Source organism: Hyla sarda, chromosome 1, assembly GCF_029499605.1.
Source record: "Hyla sarda isolate aHylSar1 chromosome 1, aHylSar1.hap1, whole genome shotgun sequence".
Taxonomy (NCBI): Eukaryota; Metazoa; Chordata; class Amphibia; order Anura; family Hylidae; genus Hyla; species Hyla sarda.
In genome coordinates, this window is record NC_079189.1 from 266,855,783 (window position 1) to 266,874,014 (window position 18,232).

Below are 18,232 nucleotides of genomic sequence, written 5' to 3' on the forward strand. Positions count from 1 at the left end.
TGATACCTATAGCTGGGGGCTGGCGTTAATAGCAGACATACGGCGATTGCTGCGGCCGGCTGTTAACCCTTTAGATCTCAGCTGTCAAAGTTGACAGCGGCGACTTTGACAGCAGCGTCTAAAGGGACATTTAAACACTCCCTGGTGGTCCAGTTGGGTGGATCGCCCCCTGCAGCGCAGTTGCGGGGGGCGATCCACTGTGGAGATAGGGCTTTACTCTCTTGCTGTGGCGGCTCCTTCGCTCTGAATCATAAAGCCTGGCAGGACCAGGCTTTATCAATCGAGCGCAGAGCACACAGATCAATGTGATTGAATGAAACCACATGTGTGTACTGTATGAGGAATCTAATGATTCTTCCTAAAAGTCCCCTAAGGGGACTAAAAGTGTCACAGTAAAATATTCTCACACACCTATTTATTTTTATTTAATTTGGCATTTGTTGCAACAATAATGATATGCAATCTTTTAAACTATTATCTATGTTCCACATTTCTGATACAGTGACATTGAGCTTGTACTTAAGGATGCCGGGTTGGCGTTCTTCCGAGATGGTCACATGACTCGGGGATATTGCTGACTCGCAGTGACGCGTTGACTTGGAGACGCGTCGGCGACGCTTCACCTCTGATGTGCAGATACTTTGTGAAACGCTCCTCCTCACCTGTGACGTCTGGCAGGTAGGCGTCGTGCCGGCATCGTGCACCCCCCCTTTCTGATACGTATCGCACGTCACTGGGTGGCAATGCCGGGCATTTCAGCGATGCTCCCCTCCTCCACTGTGACGTCATGTGGACATGGGACTCGGATCGCTGGCAAACACGTAATTTTCTTCCTTTGACTGACTTACATTACACACAGTGGCCCTCATTTACTATCGCCAAACCAACAGCATTTGTCGGGTTTATGTTGTCGCACATTGTCTGCGCCATGGTGCAGACAATATGCGACATGTTGCGACACTAATTACCGAACCACCAGACTCGGCTTGCTGAAAAGCCTAAAAAGGGGCGTGCCCCTACAAAAACCTTACTTTCACACACATTAACAAATTACGGTATTCCGACCACATTACTCGGGTTTTGTGGTGTTTTTTTTAAGACAGCTGCAATCTGTTGCAAAAAACGTGTTCAAGTTTGTGCAAACTTTCCCAACCAGGGTGCCTCCAGTTGTTGCAAAACTACACCTCTCAGCAAAGGCTGTCCGGGCATGCTGGGAGTAGTAGTTTCAAAACAGCTGGCGGCACCCTGCTTGAAAAACACAGAGCAAAGTGTGCAGGGAGAAAAATAAAACATTAAAATTTTGCTCACCTAGTCCCGGTCCCTGCAGATTCGTCTCCGTGTGTTCTGTAGTTTCCTTTCTTCTTGGTACAGTAGGACCTTTCCCTTTTCAGCCAATCACTGGCCGCAGTGGTGTCATGTGTCAAGCCAGTGATTTGCTGATGGAGAGAGGTCTTGTTCTGCAGTAATACACTAGGTTTCCCAGGTCCCGTGGAAGATTTGAAATCCGCCCGGGAAACCCAGTCTATTACTGCAGTACAAGAATGTGACGGGGGGGGGGAGGAATGTGACAAGGGGGGAATGTGGAGGTACATATGAATGAGAACAAGTGTAGATGGTCCCAAATATTAAAAGATATGATATATACTGGAAGTGGTAAGAGATGTCTGGCAGATGGTGAGGTGATACACTCACCTTGCTGTGTTGTGCTGCAGGCACAACACTGCGATGCCCATGTAGAGGATAATTTTCCTCACTAAGAAGTCCTGCGGCAGCCTGGCATCCCGGTCCCGGTCATCAAAAGATGGCGGTCTGGCAGTAGGAAGATGGGAGAGGTGTAAGCCCCTCACTGGTGAGGATCGCGGATCGGCGCTGCAGGATAGCAGTCTGATGCAGATTAACAACAGATGGCCAAGGTAAAACCAAGCTGGTTTATTGTTTAAAATGGCAGAGACGACGCGTTTCGCAAGGCACCCATTGCTTCGTTAAGGGGGGAATGTGACAGGAGGGGGTTTGGGAATGTGCTTTCTGTTTGCTGGAGCCATAATCTCCAGCAAACAGAAAGCAGTTCTTTTCTCACACTCCCGCGCTTCTGAGTGGACTGAATTCTGACAGGTATCTTGTCAGAATCCGAGAGGGATTCTTCTGCGACACTATAACTCGTATGCGACATTGTGCGGCACTCACATGCGACACATTAGTAAATATGTGTGAAAAGCCCTAGCTATCAGTGGGGAAAAAAGAAAAAATACAACCCGGAAAACTTAGTAAATGAGGGCCAATATGGATACATATCGGACATTGGGTCCTGTCTATGCGTTATTATTATTTTGATATATCTGTACTGTATTAGACACTTCCTATGACTTTGTAGGGTAGGGCCATGTGATCGTATTGGATGGAGTGGTTTGCTTGTACATCATATTATTGGTTGTTGGGACACATATATAGAAGGGGTTTACCATGCTATGGCCATGCCCCGGAAGAAGCCTTGAAGCGAAACGTCTGGTGGTGGAGGTTGGTCTATCCTCACAGTCCACTTGGTAAAGATTGTTCTTATTTTTTTGCTGCTATTACTTGGGTAACCTTTTACGCCCCTTTGCCTTGTAGCACCTTATGTTATTATCTGTATTATGCACTTTGTGTTTGTTGCTGATATTCAGCCTATTGAGAAAGATGATGGTGATTGTTGGGAAAATAATTTACCTGTGATATAGCTGTTTACATTGTGGTCACATCCCATTGCCAGCCTCCAGTTCTGTTCAGTCTCTTACCAGATGTACACTCTGTCTCTATACGTAATTTTATGCTTCAATAAAATTTATTTTATTTGATCAATACTTCTGTTCATCTTGTTGTACATACACCAGTGAGTATAGTTAGGAGTGTACAGACTAGTTTTATTAAAATGTAAATTAGCCCCTCCCCCTAATAAAAATGACCCCCCCCCCCCTTTTCCTCTTGTATACAAATTTGCCAAAAAAGGACAAAATAGCTGCTTTTTGGTCACATCACATCCTAGAAACTATTTTTTAATATGGCAATTGTACAAAATTTTTCACGTAAAATCAGTTAAAACCTTTTTTATTTTTCAATTTAGAAATTATCGGGAACTAATCGATCTAAGTAACCGTTAGTTGCAGCCCTAATTTTTTTGATATATAATATTTTTTATTTTTTTTTAATTATAAACAGTCATGGCCATAAATGTTGGCACCCCTGAAGTGTTCCAAGAAAATAAAGTATCTCTCACAGAAAAGGATTGCAGTAACGCATGTTTTGCTATACACATGTTTATTCCCTTTGTGCGTGTTGGGACCAAACCAAAAAGGGAGGAAAAATGCAAATTGGACATAATTTCACACCAAACTCAAAAAATGGGCTGGACAAAATTATTGGCACCCTTTGAAAATTGTGGAAGATTAAGATTGTTTCAAGCATGTGATGCTCCTTTAAACTCACCTGGGGCAAGTAACAGGTGTGGGCAATATAAAAATCACACCTGAAAGCAGATAAAAAGGAGAGAAGTTCACTTAGTCTTTGCATTGTCTGTCACAGCAGAAAGTGGAGACTAGAACTGAGCTGAAAATTGGCAAAACTGCGTTATTCAGTAGGACAATGGGAGAGATTTATCAAAACCCCTGCAGAGAAAACGTTGCCCATAGCACGCTTCTTTCATTTTTCAAAAGGCACTTCTAAAAATAAATCTGGTTACCTTGGTTAACTGGTCAACTTTTCCTCTGTGCAGGTTTTCTTAAATGTTCCCAAACACACCAGCAATTCTACAAAAAAATAATCAAGGTTCTGCAAAAGCTAATCTCCAGACATTAACCCAATTGAAATGCTTTGGTGGGACCTTAAAAAAAAAAAAAAAAAAGTGCATAAACATGCCTACAGACCTCAAGTTTTTCACATTTGACTTTTCCATATTTGCTTAAAGGGTTACTGTCATTAACAATGTTTTTTTCCATTTAATAATTCCTTAAAGGGGTACTCTGCTGCACACATCTTATCCCCTATCCAAAGGATAGGGGATAAGATGTTAGATCGCGAGGGTTCCGCCGCTGGGGAACCCCCGCGATCTTAGACAGGGCACCCTTGTCTAAGCGAACTCCACTCCATGCCTGATGACTGGCGATGTAGGCTGCCATGCCCCCTCTATTCAAGTCTATGGGAGGAGGCGTGGCGGCTCTGTTCTAGCTGTCACACCCCCTTCCATAGACATGAATGGAGGGAGCGGGGCGTGATGTCACAAATGCGTAAGCTACAAGCTTCCGAGTTCCGGACACTGACGCTGCCAGCCTGGAAATCGCGGGGGTCCTGCTGCTTTGGCTAGAGGATAGGATGTGTGCAGCGGAGTACCCCCTTAACCCCTTAAGAACTCGAGTGTCTTTCCGTTTTTGCACTTTTGTTTTTTTCCTCCTTATCTTTTAAAAATCGTAAACCTTTCAATTTTGCACCTATAGACCCATATGATGGCTTATTTTTTGTCACCAATTCTACTTGCAATGACATTAGTCATTTTACCCAAATATCCACGGCGAAACAAAAAAATTATAATTATGCGTGCAGTGCATTTTTCGGAAAAAATGACACCTTATCTTTATTCTGTAGGTCCCTATGGTTAAAATGATACCCTTTTTATATAGGTTTGATTTTTGTCTTACTCCCGGAAAAAAATCATAGCTGCATGCATGAAAATGAACCCCTTAAGGACTCAGCCCATTTGGACCTTAAGGACTAAGACAATTTTATTTTTACGTTTTTTCTTCCCCCCTCCCCTTCAAAAAATCTTTTATATTTTCATCCACAGACTAGCATGAGGGCTTTTTTTGCGTGACCAGTTGTCCTTTGTAATGCCATCACTCACTTTACAATAAAATGTATGGCGCAACCAAAAAAATACTATTTGTGTGGGGAAATTAAAAAGAAAACCGCAATTTAGCAAATTTTGGAAGGTTTTGTTTTCACGCCGTACAATATATGGTAAAAATGACGTGTTTTTTTATTCTGTGGGTCAATACGATTAAAATGATACCCATGATTATACACTTTTCTATTACTGTTGCGCTTAAAAAAAATCGCAAAGTTTTTAACCAAATTAGTACGTTTAAAATCTCCCCCTATTTTGAAGACCTATAACTTTTTCATTTTTCCGTATAAGCGGTGGTATGAGGGCTCATTTTTGCGCCGTGATCTGTACTTTTTATTAATACCATATTTGCTTATACAAAACTTTTATTACATTTTTTATAAAAAATTTTTTGTAATAAAATGTTATAAAAAAGCAGCTATTTTGTACTTTTTTTTTTTTCTTTTTTTTACGTTCACGCCGTTCACCATACGGGATCATTTACATTTTATTTTAATAGTTCGGATATTTACGCACGCGGTGATACCAAATATGTATATAAAATAATTTTTTACCACTTTTTGGGGGTAAAATAGGGAAAATGGGACAATTTACGTTTTTATTGGTGGAGGTGGTTTTTCCCTTTTTTTTTTTTTTTTTTTTTTTTTTTTTTTATACTTTTACTTTTATTTTTACACTCTTATAGTCCCCATAGGGGACTATTTATAGCAATCACTTGATTGCAAATCCTGTTCAGTGCTATGTATAGGACATAGCACTGATCAGGGTTATCGGTCATCTTCTGCTCTGGTCTGCGGGAAGGCAGATCAGAGCAGAAGACTCCCGGAAGGCAGCGGAGCCAGGTGAGGGGACCTCCGTCTGCCATGCAGGATGATCGGATCGCCGCGGCAGTGACCGCGATGCTGCAGATGCCGTGATCTGTATTGTTCACGACATCTGAGGGGTTAATGGCGGACATCTGCGGGTGTCCGCCATTACCGGCGGGTCCCTGGCTGCGATCCACAGCCGGGATCTGCCACGCATGATGCCGGCATCGCTCCAATGCCCGTGGTTATGCTCAGGACGTAAATGTACGTCCTAGTGCGTTAAGTACCACATCATCAGGACATACATTTACGTCCTGCGTCGTTAAGGGGTTAATAAGTTTTCAAATTTTCATCTTCTGACCCCAATAAATTTTTATTTTTCCACGGGCCGGTATGGGCTAATTTTTAGCGCAGTGATCTGATGTTTTATCGGTACTATTTTGAATTTGATTGGACTTTTTGGTTGCTTTTTATTCATTTATTTTATTTATAAAGTGACCAAAAATACGCTATTATGGACTTTGGATTTATTTTCCGTGTACGTCATTCACCGTGCGGTTTAATTAATATATTTTTATAGTTCAGACATTTTCGCACGTGGTGATACTATATATATTATATATTATATTATATATATATATATATATATATATATATATATATATATATATATATATATATATGTGTGTATATATATGTATATATAAAGCCTGATGGGCTGTATTTGTGCGAGGGGCGGAAGTAATTATCGCTCCCTGCACTTCCAGGTGGGGCTTATTGGGAACAGGTGGGGGCGTGTGTATATAACTTCCCCCTCTCCTACAGGGGCGGAGCACGTGTCATTTGTGGAATCTCTGCTTCCTGTGGCAGGCTGGTGTTTGAATCTCCCACAAAAATCTTCAGAGCTGCTGCTCACGGTGCGGAGGCCTCGCTGATCATGAGTCTGGGGGGTGCAGGCACGGCATTTCGGGCAGCTCCGCTGGCTGTCTTATCTGGGGATGCTGTCTCACTCTGATTATAAGGTAATATTGGGCATGTATGGTTCTGGCTGGCTCTGCCCGCAGCGGTAGTGGGGGCCAGGAGCGGCAAGCAGGTGAGTTAAACCGGTGCTGGGGGTGGTGCGGTCTCAGCATTTCGCGCAGCCCGCTAGCTGCCTCATGGCGACATGTGGACCGCCCGCCACCCACACAGATACAATTGTCTATGCTCTTGGGACAGGTTGCGGCAGCTGCCCAGTTCTCGTTATGCGGTCCTGTCAGCTTGTCTGCTATCGTTAATCTAAAGTATAGTGTAATGCTCTGCAGAGGGTTGTTTCAATATAACGTTTGCTGTATACAGTGTGGTGCAATGCTCTGCAAAGAGTTGTTTCAATATAACTTTTGCTGTGGGCTGCGGTGCTCTGCGGGGTATACGGTGCCCTTGCAGTATACGGTACAGTGTAATGCTCTGCAAAGGGTCTCGTTACAATATAACATGTACTGTATAACGGTATAGTGCAGTGCTCTGCAGATGGTCTCGTTACAATATAGTATACATGATATACAGCTATGGCGTTATGCTCTGCAGATTGTCTTGTTACAATATAGTATACATGATATATAGTTAAGGTGCAATGCTCTGCAGATGGTCTCATTACAATATAGTATACATGATATACAGCTATGGTGCTATGCTCTGCAGATTGTCTTGTTACAATATAGTATACATGATATATAGTTAAGGTGCAATGCTCTGCAGATGGTCTCATTACAATATAGTATACATGATATACAGCTATGGTGCTATGCTCTGCAGATGGTCTTGTTACAATATAATATATACTATATACAGTATAGTGCTATACTCTGCAGATGGTCTCATTATAAACAAACTTTATACAGTAAGTGCAATGCTCTGCAGAGGGTCGTTACAGTTAGCATTTCCAGTGTGGTGCAGTGCTCTGCGAAGGGTCTCATTGCAACACAGGGTGGCATTTACTGTTTGGTGTGGTGCAATACTCTGCAGAGGATCACGTTGCAGGGTAGCATATGCTGTGTGTGGTGATGCAGTGCTCTGCAGACTGTCTTGTTTCAATAAAGTATACAGTAGGGTGCAATGCTCTATAGAGATATAACATAGGCTACATCCAATTAAATCATAGTATACACAGTGTAATACTCGTTATTTGCACGATCATGGTATCCATACGGTTCATACGCTTGGTTTATTATGGGCATACACGCATTACTGGTACAAGGTGCACACGAGTAGAGCATCTTCACGGTTTGATAACTCCATGAGTTTCTTATTGTCCGTACTCTCATGGTTAATTCATACGCTTATGGCACACTGCTCGTACGCGCATAGTATGTATACAGTTTCATGTGCTAATATCATTATATACGGTACATATACTCACTGACGATACATTTACAGCATTTATACTGTGCAAACTAATTTATGCTGTTTACCTCATGGTTATTCTCTCACTCACTGGTGTTTTACACGGTCCACAAACTTGGCATTTATGCTGTTCACATATTCTTGGCATGTTCACGGTCTTACATTCTTTCTACCATGTTACGTTCATGGCAATCAAACACCTCGTAATTATCACTGGTTCATACGCTCAAAGTATCATTCGGTTCATATGTTAATGGTATTTCATACTGGTTACGGCAGTATACTGCCTATAGCAATTATACGGTTCATACACTCATGGCAGTTATAATGGTCACACGCTCAAGGTTCTTAAGTTGTTCACATGTTCACCGCATTCATACACGCAGGTTTCATACGCTCATGGCAGTTATATTGGTCACACGGTTATGGTTTTGTTGTTCACACGTTCATCGCATTCATACACGCAGGGTTCATACGGTTCATACACTCATGGCAGTTATATTGGTTACACGGTCATGGTTTTGTTATTCACACGTTCACCGCATTCATACACGCAGGTTTCATACGCTCATGGCAGTTACATTGGTCACACGGTTATGGTTTTGTTGTTCACACGTTCATCGCATTCATGCACGCAGGGTTCATACGCTCATGGCAGTTATATTGGTTACACGGTCATGGTTTTGTTCACATGTTCACCGCATTCATACATGCAGGTTTCATACGGTTCTCACACAGTGTCATGCTGTTTCGTGCAGTTGTGGCCATGCGCTCATAGCATGTTTACAGCATTATACTGCTCATAGTACTCATACCTCATAGCGTCATACCACATATTAATTCGTAGCACATATGCTCAACGCTTATACTGCACATGTACTTGTAGCATTTATACTGCACATACACATGGCCTACATCAGGCACATACGCTCTTAGCATTGATACCGCAAGTATACTATAGCATTATATTGCTCATAGTATCATTCCACTATACGCTCATAGCATTTATACCACATACACGCTCGTTGTATTCATACCACAGATATGTTCATGTCATGTATATTGCACATATAATTGTAGCAATACACTACACGGACATTCGTAGCATTCATTCTGTACATACGATGGTAGTAATTATTATGCTGACACGTTGTAGTACTTATTCTGCGTACATGTAGCATTCATTCTGTTATGTTCTCTGCACTAACATCCATAGCGTTTACTGTACATGGGCAATGGTATTTATTCTGCATGTTCATCCATAGCGTCTACACTACACACATGCTCCCGTAGCTTTTACTGTACGGATGTTTATAGCATTCATTCTGTGTATTCGTGCATAGTCTTTTATACGGAAAGTTCACTCAGGTTTGTCAGGATGTAGCCCTATTGCCTGACTCCTCTTCAGGTTGAGGGGGTCAATGTCGGTTGCTACTGACTCGTTCAGAGCAATCGCATTGTTGTTTATTGTCATGACCTGACACGTTCTCAGGTCAGATACAACCTCCTCTGTTGTATTTCACGACTACGTTATCAGTTAGTTATAGTACACATATTCAACTATCCGGCACAGGTACTCGTTCAAAGGGTGGTCATCATTTTAGTGGCACTAATCGGCTGTTCAATACCCGGTCACCTGACTCGTTCCTTCAGGGGTTGAATCGCGGTTGTTACTGACTCACATTCAGAGCAAATTTCAGGAATACTCACAATGTTAACCTGTTGCCTGACTCCTCTTCAGGTTAAGGGGTAATGTCGGTTGCTACTGACTCGTATTCAGAGCAATTTTGTCGTTGGTGTATTTGTTATGACCTGACACGTTTTCAGGTCAGATACAACCTCGTCTGTTGTATTTCTCGATTACGTTATTTCGTTATAGTACACAGATTAAACTATCTGGCATTGTTGCACGTTACGCTCATAGTCTGGTTATGTTCATAGCTTTATTTTGTTGTACTGCACATGGGTAATAGTTTTTCTGCATTTCCATCCTTAGAGTCTACACTACACATATGCTCCCGTAGCTTTACTGTACTCATGCTCATAGCTTTCATACTGCATATTCGTGCATAGTGTTTATACGGAAAGCTTATACAGCTTTGTTAGGATGTTGCCCTATTTGCCTGACTCCTTCAGCTTAAGGGGTTAATGTCGTTTGCTACCGACAAATTTTCAGAGCAATTACATTGTGGTTCATTGTCATGACCTGAGACGTTCTCAGGACAGATACAGCCTCCTCCGTGGTATTTCATGACCACGTTATCAGTTACTTATAGTAGACATATTCAACTATCCGGCATAGTTGCACGTTGTCTATCTTTTTAGATATATGTTTACACTTTATTTTCTAGACATGTATGCGGTACTCATAATGGTGTTAGAGCATAAATTCATAAGGTTTCTTACGTTTTCACGGTACTTATGCTCCCAGCTTGTGTATGATACATGCACCAGTACACAGCATTTGGTTGCATACTACCATAGTTGTATGCGGGTAGGTTATGTGCATTCGTTCCTAGTGTTGAATAGCAGTTGCACCTCTGGCTGTACATATGTTTACAATACACGATTACAGTATTCATATGGTGCTTACATTCATTGCAGATATATCGAGCACATATTCTTAAACCTCCTACGTCTGCAGGGGGGAATGCACCACATAGGTTATTGTTACTAACATGTCTCAGAGCAATAACATATTGAGTAGAGACTTGTAGTTGGGTATACTGTTAGCAGGTTATGCCGTACATACGGTTAACATGTTTCATGCGGTGCACACAGGGGAGGTAGATCATTTGCTTAGGGTATTGGACACAATTGGTCATTTTTGTTACTGACACGTCTTCAGAACAACACGCCAGCTTCATACAGGTATCTTGTCATGAATACTCATGATGTTACCCTGTTGCCTGACTCCTCTTCAGGTTAAAAGGGGTAATGCCAGTTGCTACTGACTCGTTTTCAGAGCAATTTTGTCGTGTGTTATATTTGTTATGACCTGACACGTTTTCAGGTCAGATACAACCTCGTCTGTTGTATTTCTCGATGACGTTATCATTTCGTTATAGTACACAGATTCAACTATCCGGCATAATTGCACGTTCTCTTTTAAGGAGGGCCAGCATTCAGTTGCAGATATATTGTGCATTTAATACACAGTTTCATGACTCATTTCTTTAGGATCGGGGATTGAATCGTGGTTGCTGCTGTCTCATTTCAGAGCAATTGATTTGACATGGTTATGTAGGTAATCTGACACGTTTCAGATAGCATACAATCTCAATATGGCATTTCACATTTACGTATTTGAGGAAAAAAAAAAGTGGTTTACAAAGACCTGTGACGTTTACAGGCACAATGATTTCACAAAGACCTGTCATGTCTACAGGCTCGATAGTTCCGCGGGGACCTGTGACTGGTTCAGGCACGACTGTGTCACAAAGACCTGTCAGGTCTACAGACATGATGGTTCACCTAAACACTGGTCACATCTACAGATACGTTGCTCTCGCAGGGAGCTGTCATCTGCAATGGGTCATCACTTCCAAGTCCAGTTGGGTCAGTACAGTGGCTAGTTAGGTATGTCTGTTGTTACAGTCTCAATCAGGTAAGGTGCCTTTGTGAAACTTGTTAGGCGACATGACCCACACGGTCTATCAGGTAGATAGGTATTTCTTGTCATTTACCTGTCAGTTTAGTTTTTGCCTCTTAAATAGCAAGGGATTGGTGCTTGTCAGACCTGCCATGAAGTTAGCCTTTCCGTGTCCATTTGAAGTAATGTCACAAGTAGGGATGGTAATAGGTATAGTTCAGTTAGTATATTTAGCAGGGAAGGTTATTCTCAGGTTGATTCTTTACAGATGGACGTTACTACCACGGTTTCAAAGGTATGGTTACCACCTCTAGTAGTCACTAGTTGGTCAGGGCTACTCTTTAAGCACACTAGGTATAGTCTACTTCGGGTATGTGAAGATTGATGCTGGATGTAGGATGTTTTATTTCAGGAATTGTATTCATCCTAGCATGGTTGCTTTTTGCCCTCTATAGGCGTGCCCTCATTGCGCGGTTATGGCACAACTCAGACCGCTATGCTAGGGTAAGATCTTGTATAGTTATGTAGGCAATCTTTCCTGTCACTAGTACACGTATGGAGCCCCGATCTCAAATATATATATATATATATATATATGGATTGACCGATTATCGGTATGGCCGATAATCACAATTTTGGGCATGATCGGTATCGGCAATTACCTTGTCGATAATGCGCCACCCCACCGCACTGCACCCCCGACCCACCGCACCGCGTCGCACCCCCCACCGTGATGCTGGGCGGTATACCGGTATGGATTTTTGCCCATACCGCTATACCGGTCGGGCCCCCTCCCCCACTCTCCGAGTCAATAAAAAAATTAAACTTACCCGTGATGGGGGTGGTCCGGGCCATCCATCCTTCCTTCCTGTAGTGTCCGGGGGCGTTCCGGGTGAAGATTGAACCGTTTCGGGCTGTCCTTCTCCGGCGGTCATCTTCTCCTCTCCGGGCAGGCTCCGGCCTGGTACACTGAATAGATGCTGCTACGCCGTGACGTTAGGTGCGTCGCTGCGCACGGGCGTCACTGCGCAGCGGCGTCTATGCAGCGTGCTAGGCCGGAGCCTGCCCGGAGTGGAGAAGATGACCGCCGGAAAAGGACAGCCGGACCGGTTCACTCTTCACCCGGAACGCCCCCGGACACTACAGGAACGATGGATGGCCCGGACCACCCTGACAGGTAGGGCGAGAGAAGCGGGTGGTGGCGGTGGCCTATGGCCCCGCAAAAGCCACTGCAGATCATTGATTTAAATCAATGATCTGCAGCGTTGTCGTAGGGGGTTAAATAGCCGATAACTTATACCGGAATATCGGTATAAGTTATCGGTTATCGGCCCTAACCTGCACCGATTATCGGTATCGGCCCTAAAAAAACGATATCGGTCGATCCCTAATAAACATATATATATATATATATATATATATATATATATATAATATATATTTTAATTAAATTTTTTTTTTTTTTTTTTTTTTATGGAAAAAGGGGGGTGATTTGAACTTTTATTAAGGAAGGGGTTAAATCATCATTATCAAAATTTTTTTTTTTTTTACACTTTTTTTTTTTGCTATGTTATAGCACCCATTGGGGACTATAACATGCAATACACTGATTTCTTACACTGATCACTGCTTTAGCATAGCGATGATCAGTGTATTTGGCGCATGGATCTCAGGCATGGAGCAGTCAATTGCCGATCGGACACCGAGGAAGCAGGTAATGGACCTTCCTCGAGCATCCTTGCTGATCGGGAAAGCGCGGTTTTAACGCGGTGGTCCCGATCAGCCTGACTGAGCTGCCGGCATCGACTTTGATCAGCGCGTCTAAAGGGTTAATAGACCGTGATTGGTGAAATCTGCTATTAGCCCTGGGTCTTGGCTTTGATTAGCCGCCGGGACGGACCCACGTAATAGAGCGGTGGCACAGCGTGCAGGTATGCCCTGCATCATTAAGAGGTTAAAAACTAAGCATTTTCCTAATATACCTCTTTAAAAATGTTAGTGTTAAAGATGTGAAAAACAGGTTTAAAAAAAATGGCCACTAGGGGTCTCTGTCTTTTATGAGAAGAACTCGCATGCAAAGTTACAAGCAATACAAGGTGCTAAACTATTTATTTACAAAATAGTTTGCTCTTTGGTCATTTCATTTAATGAACCTATTTCCTGTGTATGTGCACCATATAGGTTCCACATGGCTGCTTTAGGGTTATATATAAAAAAAAAACAAAAAAAAAAAAAACATGCATTTTGGTTACAAAGGTGTGAAAATTTAAAATGCTGGTTTTTCTTCTGTCTTTGCACCATATAGATTCACGTGGCTGCATTAGAGTTATATAGAGCATGCATTCAGCCAATATGCTTTGAAAATGTAAAAATGTTTGTGCAGACCTCATGACAGGGAGGGGGAGGAGAGGAGCTCATCATGCTCTAGGGGAAACACACCCAGCCTCAGAGAAATTCAGAAGACTGATCAGATATACATAGATCAAAAGGTACAGCGATGTGGAAATCATATCGCCCGATGCCCAGGACATGTAGTTCCGGGCGCCGGGCAGGGGAATTTTTCATAGATTTAGCCCTGTATCGGGCAAGCAGGGCCGGAGCGACTTCCCATTTTTTCTTTTTGTCTTCTTTTTTTTTCTTTTCCTTTTTTTATTAATGCCGGTGTGAGGTGCAGGAGCGGATGCAGACTTGCATCGGACGCAAGTCTGCACCTCACACCGGCGCTCAGGGTGTACTGAGCGGGCTCCTGAGTCCTGCCCGCTCCATACTCTGCGGCCTACGGCTGATTTCAGTAGCCTGGGGCCGCGGCTAATAGCCCGGATGCGGGGATCACCGCGGGCGGCTATTAACCCTTTAGATCACCGCTGTCAAACTTTGATAGTGGTGTTTAAAAGGATCTTTTAACCATCCCTGGTGGTCTAGTGGGGTGGATCCCCCCCCCCCCGCAGCACGATTGCGGGGGGCGATCCCCTGTGGAGGTAGCCGGAGGACTTGGCTCTGCATCCCTGGCTGCCCCCATAGATCTGCATTTGATTGAGCCTGCCTTGAGCAGGTTCAATCAAATGAACACAGATCAAATGGAGTTCCATAGAACTGCATTTATCTGTTTGAGGAATCTAAATGATTCCTCACAAAAAAAAAGTGTCCAAAAAAAAATAAAAAAAAATTACGTTTAAAAACACTCATTAACCCCTTCCATATTAGAGGTATGTTCAGATGGGCGGATTTATTTGCAGGTTTCCCGCTGCGTATTTGAAAGGGGGCGGTCTCTTCTCTGCTGTCCGCAGCAGATTTTATGTGGCAGAATTTCCGCTGCGGAAAATACACCGCAGAAAAATAAAAATATTATAGGGGTCAGGAATTTTCTTTTTTAAATAAAAAAAAAATTATTATTAAAACGTGACAAACTAAAATTTGGTATTGGTGTAATCAGGCTGACATAAAGTATCAAAATAATATGTAAGTTTGACCACAAGGTGAATGGCGAAAAAAAAAAATACTCAAAATTTGCAATTTTTTTTCAATTTCACCTCAAAAAAATGTTTTGTTTCAGAGCATAAGTTATGGAAAAATGAAAAGGTGTCATTACGAAGTATACTTCCCTGCAAAAAACAAGCCTCATATGGGCCTGTAGATGGAAAAATAAGTGTTATGGCTATTATAGGACGAGGAGGGAAAAACGAAAGTGCGAAAACTAATAAAGACCCTATTTTTGTATTAATTTGGTTGAAATTATTTTATCTATCAGGACAAGTGGATTTTCTTGAGGGACAAGTAGATTGTGTTCCGCTTTAGTCCCGTGGACAATTTTTATTTATTTATTTTTTTTTTTTTAATTTCCACACCCCTGAGGTATTTTACATATTAACACATCCATATTATTATGCATACAGGTCTTAGGGCACATTACTACACTAATTAAAGCATTTTACTTACTAATGACAGTAATGCTTTCATTTTTGTTAAATAAATAATGACCTGGTAAAATCTGTTGTGTGTTGTTCATCTGAGGTCATATTTGCCTGATTTTTAGGCCTTCTAAAGACCATTGGGGAGATTTATCAAAACCTGTGCAGAGGAAAAGTTGACCAGTTGCAGATAGCAACCAATCATATCACTATTTTTATTATTTAGAGGCTCTTTTAAAAATTAAATAAGCAATTTCACTGGTGGCAACTGGTCAACTTTTCCTCTGCACAAGTTTTGATCAAATATTCCCACATAAGTTTTTTAATTTTATTATGCCTTTATTCACAAAATAGTATTCAAATAGGATATAGTTGCTTTTTAATGACTTTAAAGATATATACACACACATTAAGTGGCCCCAGCATCAACATACGATGCCTCTGTGTGTCAACTATCGCAAAAATGACTCTCTGGCAGCACTGACTGCTTCAGCTGCCGCTGGATAGCCATTTAATGTGCCCCATGTTCCCCGCTGTATGATACTTACATGTCCCCGCTGCTCCAGCCCGTCATTTTGGCTTTCCACTGCTGCCCTGGGCCATCTCTCTCTGTGGCCGTAACGATGGCGACATAGAGCGACGGCGCAGGGCAGCGTCGACGTAGTGATACAGCAGCAGAGGAGTGGCGAACTGATGTGTCAGAGCGTCGGGGACACGTGAGTATGGTCCAAGGTACGAATCTCTCAAAATACAATGGTTTGCCTAGAACCAATTACCATCGCATGTTGAGGGACCACTGTATATGTGCACATATACATACACACGTGTGTGTGTATATGTATATATGATATATTATTTATTCATTTATTTTTTAAATATGTGGTTGTGTTGGAATCTGTAACCAGGCAATGATTATCCACAATTCCTAGTGTGCAAGAGGGTTGTCTAGTCTTATTTGAAGCCACCGTTAAAACTGCTAATATGCCAGAGCGTGGCATCCCTCCTCCCTCGATTCCACCTCCCAGACCCTACCTAATTACTTTACAAAGCCCTGTATGTCAGTCATGGGGGGGCTGGGGGAGGTGAGGGCCAGTGAGGTGGCATGCCGGGTTGTGATACTTAAAAAGCTCGACTCTGCCTCATTGACACTCCTTGCCACCATATCCTTTCCAAACTTGTAGCATAGTACTGTACTACCTGCAGCAGAAGCTGTCGGTAGCTCTAATACATTGCTTTCAGAGCTTCTGTATTTTCTAACACATGAAAAGAACATAGGTCTCCTTTATCTGATTACTACACAACAAAACCAAGTGTCAATCTATTAGCATCCCAATTCGGGGAAATTAAGTCCCTTTTAGAAATGAAGGCTGTAGTGGAACTGTCACACCAATTGTGCCCAATTGACCCCATTGACTTTACGATAAGTGTCTCACTTTTTGCAGAAAAAAAATTAAGCCCCATGCTGCATTATTTTTGTGTGCCCTTACAATCTATAATGCCATATGTTTTTGTTTTTACATTTGTTTTACAGTCAGATTGTGTGTAATTCATCATGGGACCAGAAACGACACCATCACAGAATTCAGGCTGTAAGATCATGACGTTTAGACCCACATGGGAAGAGTTTCAGGATTTTGACAAATACATAGCTTACATAGAAACTCAGGGAGCACACAGAGCTGGTCTGGCTAAGGTAAGTGCTTATTTGATAGTCATGGTCTGCAATCAGACATCTTATCTCCTTTACTTTGGATAGGGGATGAGATGTCTATGGGCGGAATACCCCTTTAGTAGACTGTGTGTGTGATTTTATAAATGCTTTAGAGCTGCAGCTAACGATTATTTTAATAATTGATTAGTTGTCGATTATTTTATCGATTAATCAGAAAAAATTTCAAAATGCCAAAAAAAGGGTTCAGCTGATTCCACTTGAAAAACTATGTACAATGGCCATATTAAAAGTTTCTAGCATGTGATGTGACCAAACAGCAGCAATTTTATAAAATTTTTTTTTTTAACGTTTACGCCAGTTGCTGTCATTATTTATGATCCTGTACAGAAACCAGCGTAAATTTGATACTACCACATGGGTAACTGTCTAAACTATTAAAAAATATATATATATTAAGGATTCACTAATATTTTAATAGTTCAGACAGTTAGCCATGCGGTAGTATCAAATATGTAAAAGAAAAAAATATTTTACTTTTTTTGTATTGCAATATGAAAAGGGGGAGCTAATTTTTATTGGGGGAGCAGTAAATTTTATTTTTTTTAAATTTTTTTTATATAGCACTTCTATACACGTGCGCGCGTGTGTGTGTGTGTGTGTGTGTGTGTGTGTGTGTGTGTGTGTGTGTGTGCAGACGTGCAGACTGCAGACCATTGCTTTTACAGACCCCTTTAGACAGCAGGGCCCCCCCCCCTAGACAGCAGTGGCCCCCCCCCTTTGGAGAGAGCAGGGGGCCGCCCCCCCCCCTTTGGACAGCAGTGGGCCGCCCCCCCTAAGACCGCAGCCCCCACCCTTGTAGACGGCTCACCTGCAGCTGTCCTCTGTCGGGGGCTGCCGCTCCGCTGCACAGTTCTCCCGTCCACATCATGTTGTGCTATGGAGGACCATGTGACACACACGTCACTCTGCTTCCTCCACTCTACGCCGGGCGCAGTGGAGGAG

General features: G+C 42.3%; 1 protein-coding gene across 3 annotated transcripts in view; it reads left to right on the plus strand.

The window, feature by feature from the left end:
* Positions 1-18,232, plus strand: part of KDM4B (lysine demethylase 4B) — a 279,650-nt gene that overhangs the window by 20,615 nt on the left and 240,803 nt on the right. For 2 of the 3 annotated variants that reach the window (XM_056571899.1, XM_056571906.1), the window contains exon 2: positions 17,090-17,251. The exons of the other annotated variant lie outside the window; for it this stretch is intronic. In XM_056571899.1, coding sequence (XP_056427874.1) covers positions 17,111-17,251 — 141 coding nt within the window. In that variant the 5' untranslated portion in view covers positions 17,090-17,110. The remainder of the gene's footprint in view (positions 1-17,089; positions 17,252-18,232) is intronic. 3 annotated transcript variants of the gene reach the window in all.